The sequence below is a fragment of the Gobio gobio genome, assembly GCF_949357685.1.
Source record: "Gobio gobio genome assembly, chromosome: 4".
NCBI lineage: Eukaryota > Metazoa > Chordata > Actinopteri > Cypriniformes > Gobionidae > Gobio > Gobio gobio.
In genome coordinates, this window is record NC_137100.1 from 52,876,947 (window position 1) to 52,891,301 (window position 14,355).

The following is a 14,355-nucleotide window of genomic DNA, read 5'->3' on the forward strand; positions in this document are numbered from 1 at the left end:
TGAGAGAGAGAGATAGCAAGGGTCAGAAAGTTTGAGATTATTTGTAAATGTGCACTTGCTACAAGGGCACGGTTTTTGGAAGCAGAATGAAGCAGCTGCTCTTGTCATGAGGGGCCAGAGGACAAACGCCAGAGGAGAATTCTTTTATCCAGGCGTAAAATACCATATGATCCGTCAACTCCATTACTGCCCAAATAATATCCATACACACATACTTGGGTTTTTCAGCCTCTTTATTTGAATGCCCTGAGGTCCCTGAATACAGCTGTATGCTTACTGATGTTCTTGTGCCATCTTTGGTCTCATCCAGGATCTTTGGAATGGTGTTTTGTTTTTAGGAGTCATTTGCTACAGTCTGCAGCATATAAATAATTATAGGGCCAATGAAGGGGCTAGAAGACTTCAAAATTGGACAGGATGGAGTGCCTAGCAACTTTCATCTCACAGCAGGCTCTGTTTGTAGCTTGCAGACTCTGGATAAAGACCAACTGAAATGGAACATTATAAGTAACTGTTTTGGAACAACCACATGATAATCTAATGTACGTTACCATTCAAAAGTTAGATTTTTTTCTTAATGTTCTTATACTCACCAAGGCAAAGAAATATTTACAATTTAAAAGAACTGTTGTGTTTTTAGTTTTTAGTTTTTTCTGTGATGGCAAATCTGAATTCTCTATTTGTTTCTGAATAAATACGTGTTTTAAGCGAATCTATTGGGTGAACCAATGATTCAATGGCCCTTTCATAAAGAGAGCCATTTACTTAATTCCTGAATGAATCAGCCATTGTGTAATTGAATTAGATTACACATTTTAATCGCTTGACAGCCCTGATTGATTTCTTTTACACGTGTATAGTTAGATTGCTCTGGCTTCTTTAAATGTTGGTCGAGTCTCTTCCTGTCTCAGTAACCTATTCTTGACCAGAACAACATCATGGGCTAGTCAGACATAGGCGAGACTAAGAGATGTTAAGTATGTCACTTGTCATGTTTAGAATAAAACCTTGGATAAAAATGGATGAGATGCCATAGGATTTATCATGTGTCACTTGCATGTGTCATCTGCAATAATGAAATAGATGGGAGGTTAATTTGACAGGAAATAAATGGGAAATTCAATGCCAAGAACCCAAGGGAAAGATTTCGAACTCTTCATGCTGTATATATGAGTTGAAGCTTTGGGTGATGCCGTCTTGCCTACCGCAATGAAATCCTCAGCTTTGTGAGAAATGTTTGACATTTGAAAAGTGGCCTGAGAAAGAGGGAGTGAAAGTGAAAGGTTAGAAATGTGTGGGGTGTCGTCAGCCTTGGGACCAGCGGCTGAAACAAATCAGAGCGGAGGTGTTTGGGCTCAGAATTATGGTCCTCTTTGTAGCCCTGAGAGCGCCATAAAGAACGGACTTGTGACACAGAGAGATGCTGTTTTTGGGACTATGCTGCCTCCATCTGCTGAAGCTACGTGCTTTATAGCATTCAACCTCCGTATCGCAGCTCCCCAGGGCCGCCACAAAACATTGCACTTTTTAATTCTTTCATTTTTTGTATGTGTCAGTTCTCTGGGGCTCTGCGATTATGTCATGATTGCTGGTGGTGAGGCAGAAGTGACAGAATGGACTTTATTCATCTATAATTTCCTGATGAGAGATAATGTATTGCATAATAATACATTGTTCTGGTTTCAATAGAATTTAAGCTTTATTTGCGACGCATTGTTAATTACCACAGAAAATAGCTTTTTCTTGTCCCTCAGCTTCTTTTAAAAAGCAAGAATCATAATTATAGTTATGGATCCGAACCTTCTTTTCTTCATTAACTTACCCATAAACCCATACCTTTGTTGTATCCTTCATTCATTCGCTTTCCCGTCACCAATCTCTCTTCTTCCTCAAGATACTGGATCCACAAGGCCTCACGTGTGTTTTGTCTCAGTGTTGATTTAAAACGAATCACTGAAGGTGTATCTCTCTCTGAAGGGATTATTATGTGTTTAAACTCTTGTTGTGAGACGCAGCGCCATACCAAATCTTCATTATATTTTCACACCTTTTCTATGCTTCACTCCCTCTACCTGAGGAGAAAGTGAGAGAGATAAAGTAACACAATAAACCTCTGGTTCTATTCCAGACAGCTGCTTGAGTTTCTGTTCGTCTCCATTCTGTGCCACAGTTTCAAAACATGCAAATGAGACCATCTGAATCAGCAAGGAATCGGTTGTATCACTATAAAACAGAAGAGAGTGAACAAACAGACAAGAAATGCAAGTATAAGAAAGAGTGGGATTGTGTACATTATTTCATTTTGGATCACAATGAGCTAAGGTCGAAACTCTTGCTGTATAAAATGTGTGATATTGTTTAGCGATCCCATTCTCTGATTTATCAAGTTTTTTCTGTAGTTATAGGAAGCTAAAGAGACAAACATATACATACATACACATTTTTTGTTTATAGATTGTAAGAAAGTTAAGATTAAAATGGAGAATCTTCTATTTTGTTGCAAAATTGCAATTCAAAATCTAAATCTCATTGTAATTTGTGCATTGCAATTGGTCTTTTTTTGCATTTATTTGCATATTAAATTTTGCTTCGTCTTGCATTCATCTTTAGCTGCCTTTATGCTGCAAATGCGGCACATGGCATGTGCTTGTCTGTTAGAGCATAATTTTGTCTCATACTGGCTCTATCAGTAAAGATCTAAAATTATAACAGGAAAGAACTGTAAATTTAGGGTCTGATTCATTGAAGCATTTGGCACATTCAGTCTGTTTGGCAGACTGTCTTGCATTTGATTGGCAGAGTGATCTGATAAGCTCCATCACAGACTTAACGGAAAATGCGAACATGTGCTGATGGATTTTTCAATGATAGAGGTACCCTTAGAGAAAGGTGAAGGATTGACTCAATGCTTTAATTAAGCACGAGTGAGCACAGATGTGGCAGAGCTTCCGACTGTATCCTAAATACCTTTTCTGAAAAATCAGATTGCATGACTGCAATGCAACAGCTTTGGACAACTTGTGGGAGTTATGGTACACCGATTTCAATAAGCCAGGAACCAAAAGTTTAAAAGATATTGGGTTGGTAGGTGCAAAATATAGTGCAAAATATAGTGCAGCCATATACTTTAAAACATGATCGCAATTTTAAAGGTAAAAGGCTGTAAAAAATGGTAAGGTGACAATCTGTTAATTGGTTAATGGCAAGTTCCCTTAGTGTGTATGGAGAAACTGTAATAAATCTTAACAGGACATTTCAAAATACTGTTAAATCTACTGTTTTTTTTTCTTTCTTAAATTTTCTTTCTTCTCACTTCTCAGTATCTACATTAGGGTTTTGTTACATCTTAATTAATGTTCATTGCATTATTTTAATGTCATGTTACCGTGATGGTGTTTTGTATTTCTGTGCAAGACACTGTGCACCTTCTTTATAATACACCGAACAAGATTATAAATACAACACTTTTGTTTTTGCCGCCATTTTTCATGAGCTGAACTCCAAGATCTAGGACATTTTCTACGTACACAAAAGGCCTATTTCTCTCAAATATTCTTCACAAATCTGTCTAAATCTGTGTTAAGCTGGGCATACACTGCGATTTTCGTCCGATTTAGAGCCAAATTCTGACTCGTGCGACACTCTTTTTTTGGGTCGGGCCGATTTTCAGCTTTGTCGTGCGTCATTTGCCATGAGGTGTTCGTGCAAACGAGAGGCGATAAACTTCTCGTGATCCGCAATTAGATGGTCTGATGAATTTCTGGCATGTGTTCCGGTCGCCCCTCGTGAGGGTATCGCACACCTGAAGCAGAGCTACGAACTGATTGCCCTATTTCCCTCACTGCTCCTGCGCGAAAGTTGAGAAGTTGACCCATTTCATCTTTAATCCAGCAAGAAAGAAAACAATAAGAGGGATATCTTTAAATTCTGTTGGCAGCTATCAAATAGCAGCAATTTAGCAAACTGTTGCTTACCTCCAGGTAGTTTTGTAAAATGGATAATCCGTCTTTTAAACCACCGTGATGTCTATCCTAGTCTATCTAGCCCCTCTTTTATTAATTCAGCTACTTGCTTCACTTTTCACTTTATTTACTCATTTATTTAATATTTACTTAATTTTATTATCACGGTGAACCGTTGTCCATCATTTGACATTTTGGTGATAAAGAAAAATGTCACGTCGCAATACCTATTGAAATTAATTTTTTAAAGGCGATTCAGGGGAATCACTACAGAAAGTGAAATCTGACGAGCTTTCGGAGCATATTCTCAGAAAGAGATAGGGCCTAAACTACTTCAACATGAAAACGTTTAACTGTCTTAATTTATTTTCTTAATATTTCTCTTGTGGCCCATATAGCCTATAAAAAGGAGAAGAAAAATAGGTATATTTCATGTTAAACAAGTTGTTTTTGAAATAAAGCTGCTACTTTTCATTGACACTGATATCAGTGTTCTGACATATTAAAGACAGTTCATCATTTTAACTATAGGCCTGTAATTAATTGTATAATTGGCCTAAATGTTTTTAAATAATTTATCTAATCTTTATGCAGCGTGCCGGTTATGCATTGATGTGTTATGAAATTGTTGTGGGGCAAATTAAACGTAATACCAATTTAATAATAAAAGTAGGCCTATAATATTAATAATAATAATTTAATATGTAAATTCTAAATCCTCTTGTTATCGATTAGCCTAGAAATCTAGATGCACCCTAGCGGCAGCAAATCTAATTTGCAGCCAGGGTCGTCTAGCAACTCTCCGTTGGCTTGCGAGCTGGAAAAACCAAACTCTGGCCAGGCCAATCACATCGTGTATAGAGTCGGTGGGCGGGCTTAACATAATGACGAGTTGCGGCAGTTCCAGGTGCTACTTGTAAACAAAGAAGCTGGCGAACAGCGGCCTTTCGAATCGGCTTTGGCCACGACTTTGGAAGACTTGGAGTTAAGCTTTTCTTTGAGAAAATAACAAAGAACGGCACTGAAGTCATTCTTAAGAAAGGAAGATGTTTTCGGAGTTTTGCCGACCGGATACGGCGAAAGTTTAATCTATCAACTAGCTCCGCTTTACCTTCTTCGTTGCTCTGGTTGGTTGTAGCGCTATCCTATTGCATGCAGAGGGAATTTGAAAGGCAACCGTTTATCCCGCCCCTCGGATTGAGCCCTGCCAATGGTGAGTTCCCAGACCCAACATCTTGATGTGGGTCTGGCTTGTAAGGCTAGATATCGATAGATGATGCATTTGACCATATCACGGGGCAACCTGTCACGGGGGCTTGTTTCACACGTCTAGTGTGAGCAGTCAAGTCGCACTCAACGATCGGACCGCACAGTGTGAGCACAAACTGTTAGCTTTGGCTTTACAAGGTATGCGATCTACTCGTACAGTGTGACTGGGTAATCGCACAGAAATCGCACAGTGTATGCCCAGCTTTAGTGAGCACTTCTCCTTTGCCGAGATAATCCATCCACCTCACAGGTGTGGCATATCAAGATGCTGATTAGACAGCATGATTATTGCACAGGTGTGCCTTAGGCTGGCCACAATAAATGGCCATTCTAAAATGTGCAGTTTTATCTCACAGATGTCACAAGTTTTGAGGGAGTGTGCAATTGGCATGCTGACTGCAGGAATGTCCACCAGAACTGTTGCCCATGAATTGAATGTTCATTTCTCCAAGCCGTCTCCAAAGGCGTTTCAGAGAATTTGGCAACACATCCAACTGGCCTCACAACCACAGACCAGATTTTTTTTTTTTTCAGTAAAGTTCCAGCAACCACAGCTGCCGTTTTTTAAACCATACATTTTTACAGATTTGATTTTTTATTTTTTTTAGTGCTGTGTACCAAATGTCTTTGTATTTGAGTTACTAATTAAGTGTGTACTAGAGTAGTACAAACTTTCTGACCTTTCAGACTTTATGCTGCAACTCAAAGGCCTTGCTACTAAGGCCCCGTCCACACGAAGCCAGAGCTTTCCCTATCCAATCTTTTTTTCCCCTCGTTTCAAGAAATATCCGCGGACACACGAGAGCACTAAAACCGTCTTAAAACCATGTAGTATACATGCCAGGCCAGTGTGTGGCGCTGTAATTCTGCCACAGAAATACACTAAAAAAGGAGAAGAAGTGTTGTGGCTAGAAGAGGTACAGCAATGGTAGTAATTGAGGCAAAATCTCACAATAAAAAAACAATAAATAAATCTGCTATTTACAAGATTGTTTTATTAATGCCTACACCTACCCCAACCCTAAACCTACCCTTACAATAATGCAAATACAGTAATTAAATGACAATATTGATGTGCGCAAGCCCAGTGCCCGTAGTTGTATTCCTTTCTAGTCTTTCCCGTGCTGGACGTGGTGTTATGACATCACCATTTCACAAAATATACGGATTGGCCGTACACACGAAAACGCAAGGGTGTCGTTTTCAGATTTATCCACTCTGGGACCCGGTTTAAAAAAATATCGGATTCATGGTCCCAAAACGCCTGATCCGTGTGGACGAAACGCTGATATGATAAAAAAATTTTACGCATACAGCTAAACGCGTCTCTGTGTGGACGGGGCCTAAGACTGCATCTCCTTGGTCAGGAATGCCTGCATAGCAGTAGTCGAGTAAAGTTGTGGTCTTGCAGCTGAACAGTTTATTGTCTGATCCTGCAGTTGTTCAGGGATGGGATTTTACTGAGGTCACAGTCCTGCTGTAGTGCCATTCTGCCCTTGAGCGCGGCATTTAGCCCTGAGTTGCTCCTGTGGGACCTTTTGCGTTGGATAAAAATGACTGCTAAATGACAGATTTCAATTTCAGTGATGACTTGTTGACTTTTTGGGTCATGTTTTGAGAAGAGTTCAAATAAATTGTCCCTGAGCACAAAAAAAGGCCTTTCCAGCATCCCTATTACACCCTGAGACTCACACACACCCAGATACGCACTCACAAAGGCATTGCAGTGGAGTATCCTGTCCAGTGAAGGTGGATGCAGTTGTGTGAATGTGAGCCAGAGGGGCTACTTATGATTCCTGTTTTTCAATTGGTAAAGCATGGTGTATGTAGTCATTGTATTCGGATATATAATTTACACTAACAAACTGTATTTATACTTTAGATCTGTTGTTTATTTATATGAAAATGTGTATTTATATATGATAATGAAAAGGCAGGTTGTTTAAAAAAGCAAAAATTGGCATTTCTCAACCAAAGAAGTACACATTCTGCTTGATGCCACTTTTTAAGGCTCCTGCACATTTATGTGGTGCCATCAGCACATTTTGTGATGTAATTTTCACAGCTCCTGTGTAATTTGCTATTTGCAGCTCGGCTCAAATTCTACAGCTTTAGGTCTTGTGTTTTTATGAATGTGTACTGTATATAAAAGTGTCAGTAAATTATTTATCATTATTACAAAAAATATCTAATTCAAATACACTTTCTATTCATCAAAGAACCCTGAAAAAAATATCATGGTTTTAACAAAAATATTAGAAAGCACAACCATTTTCAGCATTGATGATAAGAAATTTTGCTTAAGCACCAAATCAACATATGGAATGATTTCTGAGGGATCATGTGACCTAAGACTGGAGTAACGGTTGCTGAAAATTCAGCTTTGTCATCAAAAGAATACATTACATAAATGTAGTGTATATTTTATGGTGTATATATAACAATTTTCTCTCTGAATCGTTCTCTTTGTTTTTCTTGCTGTACCATCTGTTGCACTCAGAACATTGACTTACTCTCTACACACACTTATACAATTATCTTTCCAAAGACCCTTGGCCTTAATTTAATTTGTTTCTCTGTAAATAAATGCTCTTGTTGAATGCGATAAAACAAAAACCAGGGGACACTTTAAATTATAATAGAAAGCAATTTTCACTTGTAATAACATCTGAAGTGTCTCTGAAATTAAATAAACATAAAGATAAATCACTTTCTCTTTCTCTCCGCAGTGTGTGAGAGCAGGGGTGGAGGTAGTGATCTCGTGCCCAGGTTCTCCTCATCCTTGCCCACATACCTCCCCGTGTCCTGCCAACTGCAGGGTGCAGAGTCATCCTTCTTTCTCCGGGAGGCCACACAGGAAGTGATGCGTAACGGGAGCTTGCAGACACGCAGCGAGCCTCTCTTTCTCCACTTGCCCGATTCTGGCTCCGCTCCCCTGTTGTCGGTTAACTGTAGCTATGGCAACCTTACTGCAGAGGCGCCGGTACCACCAGAGCTTCTCCAGGGGGCGCTTCCACGTTCCTTCCACACCTCTACACACATTACGATGGGCTGGAAGGTGAGAGCGCACCTGGTGAGCAGGAGGATAGGAGTTGATCACCCTCAAATACAAGTGTTGTTTTACCTGACAGGCCGCAGATGGGAGGATATGGATCCTCCTGCTGAACTACTCCCGTGTATCCGTGTCGTTGGGATCCGTGATCCAGGGGAAGGTTCCGTGTCAACCGCCTGCCGACTGGAGGGAAACATGGGAATCTGTGTAGCTCAGCTTGACATCCCTACGACCTGGTTCAATGCCCCTCCGCCACGTAGACGCACACAGGAACCCGTTCCCATCATGGTGGATTTGCACTACTCCATCCTTCCTCCAGAGACCCTGGGAAAAGAATGCATAGTGGGTAGGGTGCAAGGAAAAGCTGTAGGGCAAGAAGGGGATATGCAGAGGATTGGGACAGTGACTCTCGCCACTGGGGACAACAAAGCGCCCAGAAACCGACTTAGACTGAATGGAGATGTCGAGATTCTGGCGCCTCCCAGCTCATTTAAACAGGGACAGACTGTGGGATTTCAAGTACTAATGAATTCTGCTGCCACCACTGAGCAGTTCACACTGAGGTAGGACAAAGTACATGCACACACCTGTATAAAGGTTGTATGTCTTGTGCCCATATACTGTTCTGAGTAGGGATGTAAAAATGCATTGATCAGACAATAAGCAGTTCTTAATTCAAATGACTGGAAAGGTAATCTAATGTCAAATTGAGGAAAGGAGCATGCGTTTCCACAATCAGCCAATATCAGTATCGACCGATGCAGTTAAGTTAAATAATCTCAATTATTGGCCAATAATCAAAATGGTATCACTATATTGTGCATTCATATTAATGTTAAGTGCAGTTTTAGTAGTCTTTGGTTTTTCTGGCAAGTCTAGTGCTTTGTTGATAGAAAGTGGGAGTGGAGAGCATGTTTTTCAGTTGCAGCTGAGATGATGTAAGTGACAATTGAAAGTGTGCATGGCTCCATTGCAGCTTTATGTTGATTGCATTGTCACAAATGTTTTTTTGTTAGCCACTGGATTCGTTTCAGGACTGTTTGCAAGAATTGTGGCTTATATGCTAACACAGTAAATAAGGGGTGTCCAATCTTTCTCCTGGACGGCCAACTTTCCTGATGGAGAGTTTAGTTCCAACACATCTGTTCAGGTGTTTAATCAGAGCTGGAGATGAACTCTGCAAGATGGTGGCCCTTCAGGAGTAGAATTGGACACCTCCGCTCTAAATGAACTCTGGCCATCTTAGGCTACATCCACATTAATCCCAATAGATTTTAAAATGGTCATGACATTAATTTCTTCTTGTTATTTGACGTTCCTTGGGGTTCACTTATAATGTTAATAAAGTTTTTGTTCAAAAAACAAAAACAAATAAATATGCATAAAATCGATAACTTTCAACCCTCATTCTGACCCTCGTTTTTAAGGGACGGCTCATTTAAAGCTTGCCAGTGAACGGCCACTGTTATGATTGAGTAACGTCATTGCATTGGAAACATTATCAACGCCCACTCGCTGTTGCACTTGAGCTTGTGATTTGAAAACATTATCCATAAAAAAACTATAATTTACAGACAATTATATCTCAATATTCTATGGGGTTTTATCGATGATGATATATTATGGGGATTTTTAACTTTTTATAAAGATAATTTTTCCTAACCTAATTATATGTGTGCATCTTTTGTGTCAAATTCTTACATCTAATCAATAAATTCAATTCTAATAATAAGACACAATAGGGCTGTGACCAATCAAATTAAATCTGTATCAACATAATTCATCTTTGCCATGGAGAGGAAACACAGAAGCTATCATCTGAAGTGGTATTTAGATGCATTTACACAGTCTGTTTAATGCAGCTCAGAGATGACATAAATGAATAACCTGCAATTAAAAATGCATAATGTTTTGATGTTTTAAACATGAAACGTTCAGGAACGAATCATTTGACTATCTTAATGAGTGAGTCATTGAATCATTCATTCAACCGATTCAGTAAGGAAACACCCATCATGTGTTGCTTAGAGACGCACAACAGCTCTGTGGTTTTGTTTTGAACTATTTTTGTTGGCGAAAGAGCAAAAACAGGCAATCTGGTGTCTAAAATGTAAGTAACTTAATATTAACTTCTTGTTTATTGAACTTGTATAACATCAATATCACATTTGTTTTCATGCTGATATCTGGAGAAAAGTGGCACTCTTCGTGTGATATAGATTAGCTATATTAAATTATATAAATACAAAATACATACGGGCATTTTTGCCACCTTATCTTGAATTTTGGGGACACTTAAGCATTTTAATAGACTATATCACGTAGTGAACGCGCAATTTAACGTATGCTCACTAGTCTAACCTACTAGACTACACGTAGTGTATGCATGCACTCTCTGGGTGTGAGGGACTTGCTCGGTTATGTCAGATCGCACATCGTTAAAACAACAATTACGATAATATTGCAGACGATATATATCGCACACCCCTGCAAAGCACACACACACATTTTATGATGTTACAGCCTTATTCCAAAATCGATTACATTCATTATTTTCCTCAGAATTCTAAAAACAATACCCCATAATAAAAATCTGAAAGAAGTTTGTTTGAAATCTTTGCAAATTTATTCAAATTAAAAAACTGTAAAAAATCACACAGACATTCACAGCCTTTGCTCAATACTTTGTTGAAGCACCTTTGGCACCAATTACAGCCTCGAGTCTTTTTGAGTATGATACTATAAGCTTGGCAGACCTATTTTTGGGCAGTTTCTCCCATTGTTCTTTGCAGGACCTCTCAAGCTCCATCAGGTTGGATGGGGAGCATCGGTGCACAGCCATTTTCAAATCTTTCCAGAGATGTTCAGTCGGGTTTAAGTCTGGGCTCTGGCTGGTCCACTCAAAGAATATTCACAGAGTTGTCCCGGAGCCACACATTTGTTAGCTTGGCTGTGGGCTTAGGTTCGTTGTCCTGCTGGAAGATGAACCTTTGCCCCAGTCTGAGGTCCAGAGCGCTCTGGAGCAGATTTTCATCAAGGATGTCTCTGTACATTGCTGAATTCATCTTTCTCTCGATCCTGATTAGTCTCCCAGTTCCTGACGCTGAAAAACATCCCCACAGTATCATGCTGCCACCACCATGCTTCACTCTAGGGATGGCATTGGCCAGGTGATGAGCGGTGCCTTGTTTCCTCCAGACATGATGCTTGCCATTCAAGCTAAAGAGTTCAATCTTTTTTTTGTCAGACCAGAGAATTTTGTTTCTCGTGGTCTGAGAGTCCTTCAGGTGCCTTTTGTCAAACTCCAGACGGCCTTTTAATGAGTGGCGGCTTACGTCTGGCCACTCTACCATACAGGCCTGATTGTTGGAGTGCTGCAGAGATGGTTGTTCTTCTGGAAGGTTCTCCTTTCGCCACAGACAAATGCTGGAACTCTGTCAGAGTGACCATCGGGTTCTTGGTCACCTCCCTGACTAAGGCCCTTCTCCCCAGGCTCTTCACCCGCGGCCAGCTCTACGAAGAGTTCCAAACTTCCATTTACGGATTATGGAGGGCACTGCTCATTGGGACCTTAAATACTGCAGAAATGTTTCTGTACCCTTCCCCAGATCTGTGATTCGATACAATCCTGTCTCGGAGGTCTACAGACAATTCCTTGGGCTTCATGGCTTGGTTTGTGCTCTGACATGCACTGTTAACTGTGGGACCTTATATAGACAGGTGTGTGCCTTTCCAAATCATGTCCAATCAACTGAATTTACCACAGGTGGACTCCAATCAAGTTGTAGAAAAAGGATGATCAGTGGAATCAGGATGCATATGAGCTCAATTTTGAGTGTCATGTCAAAGGCTGATTTTTTTTGTTTTTTATTTTTAATAAATTTGCTAAGATTTCAAACAAACTTATTTCACATTGTCATTATGGGGTATTGTTTGTAGAATTTTGAAGAAAATAATAAATTTAATCCATTTTGGAATAAGGCTGTAACATAACAAAATGTGGAAAAAGTGAAGCGCTGTGAATACTTTCCGGATGAACTGTATCAAATGATTAAGGCAAATTTGATTTCTCATATCATGACCTCTTTAAAATACTCTCTGTCCACAGTAGCGTTTTTAAGCGTTTTCCAAAATTGCTCGTCTGAATGTCTGAAAAGGGTTAAAAAAATCATCTTGCTGTGCTTGTGTAAAACTTCATAAAAGCTCACTGAGATGATACAGACAGACGAAACATAATATTATCACACGGATATTCCATTACAAAAGTAGTAATGGCAGTATTATTTCATTACTAAAATATCCCACCACTCCCTGGTAAATTCAGGACAAACTCAATATTGTCATTCCATGTATGATCTAAAATGCCACTGTCAACATGTTTTGACGCAGGACAGCAATTGCAGTAATGTGATATAAAGATTGTACAAAGTAACATTTATCTTTGGCAACAATATGAGAGCAAATAGCAGGCACAACAATGGCAGTACAACCACAGACATACAGCGTATGGGTATAATATGCATCACATGACTAAACATGCATTACAAGTCCACAATACAACGCAAAAACGCATTTTCACATTCATCCACTTGGGTTAGCTAAAAACTCACTTTACCCTGGACAAAAATGTCTCAGTGCGGACGAAAAGCCAAAATGTTGAGAAAAAGGTGCGTTTTTTAATGTATTTGGATTAATGTGGACATAGCCTTAACTCCATTACAACACATTTGTGAACACAACTTGTTCCATTTTCACTTTGTTTTAAAGGGGTACTTCAGCGCTTGGAAGATGAATGTGTATTTAAACTGGGTAATTTATGTAGTAGAAGTGTGGAATTATTTTTGAATTTGGTGCCTTCTAGACCGAGAAAAGACAGAAAATGTATTTTTGTCTCATGTGGATGAAAGGCAACAACTCCCAGAATGCACTTGCTTCGCTGCCCTACAAGGCCACTCCCAAAGCCACGGCTACTGGTTACATCTCTTGCCCACCACGGAACTGTCCCCACCATCGTTTTGATATTCATAGTAATAAAATAATTTTGTTCAGACAACAGACACCTAAAGTGTGAGTGAGCCGAACGAAAGTTTAAAGCTTAACTTTCATAGGAATTCATTGAAAGTTGAAACACTAACTTTGTTCTGTATCGCTCCGTTATTAATGCCCGATCCGAGCGGCCGTGCGCATTTACATTCTGTGAGTGAGATCCCACCCCTGTGGGCTGGTTGAAAACATGCGGAACTAGCTCCTTCTACTGGCTGTAGTCTTTAGCCTCTGGCCAAAAAAATTTACATCATCGGAGGATTTTATTCCAGAAATAAAATGCATAATTCTCTCATCTCAGGGGGACATGAGGGGGGAAAGTACGATACTTTGAATATACTACTGGGTTTCTACTGATACAAAGCTTAATGCTAAATCACTGAAGTAACCCTTTAACTTTTGTGTATGTGTATGTCCATTTAAGGTGATTATAAAGATTTCATTGTCATTAATTTATTATATCATTATTAATGTCAAATGTATTTATTCACAATCAAGCAGTCAGAGAAAATATTTACACCCATAGAACTCCCATAATTCAATGCTAACAATACACATGCATGGAGTTTGGTGATCTTTAAAGTCACAGTTCACACATGAACACACTGCTGCTCGCTCACTTACTGGCAGCTTTTCATTCTGGAGGCCTTAGGGCTTTCCCAGACATATGATAGATTAGACTTATTCATCAGCGCACAGATAAAGCAGAGCTCCAGACTACCGCCCGTACATGTCCCACCAGCTCTGCTCCCCTCTATCACTGCTGTTGAGTTTTATAATAGGCAATAATTAGTCTCCGCCATCAGGACGCAAGGATCATTAAAATGGATGAAGGAGCACTACGTTGAGATTGTTTCAGGGGGTATAACAACCGAGTGTCTCATATAATCACTGATAAGATTTTAGGTGGATATTTACATCCGTACACTGTCATTATTACTCATTTAGGAGGGCAACGTGTGCTTGTTAAATATAATGGTTTACTACTTAAGCCAAGAGACATCTTCTAGTTTGTTTTTTTAAAGCCTG

The 14,355-nt window shown here is 39.6% G+C and overlaps 1 protein-coding gene across 1 annotated transcript in view; it reads left to right on the forward strand.

The window, feature by feature from the left end:
* The window catches only part of LOC307125938 (transmembrane protein 132C), a 263,410-nt gene that overhangs the window by 64,635 nt on the left and 184,420 nt on the right, over positions 1-14,355 (forward strand). The window contains exon 2 of the mRNA XM_079816194.1: positions 7,961-8,846. Coding sequence (XP_079672320.1) covers positions 7,961-8,846 — 886 coding nt within the window. The remainder of the gene's footprint in view (positions 1-7,960; positions 8,847-14,355) is intronic.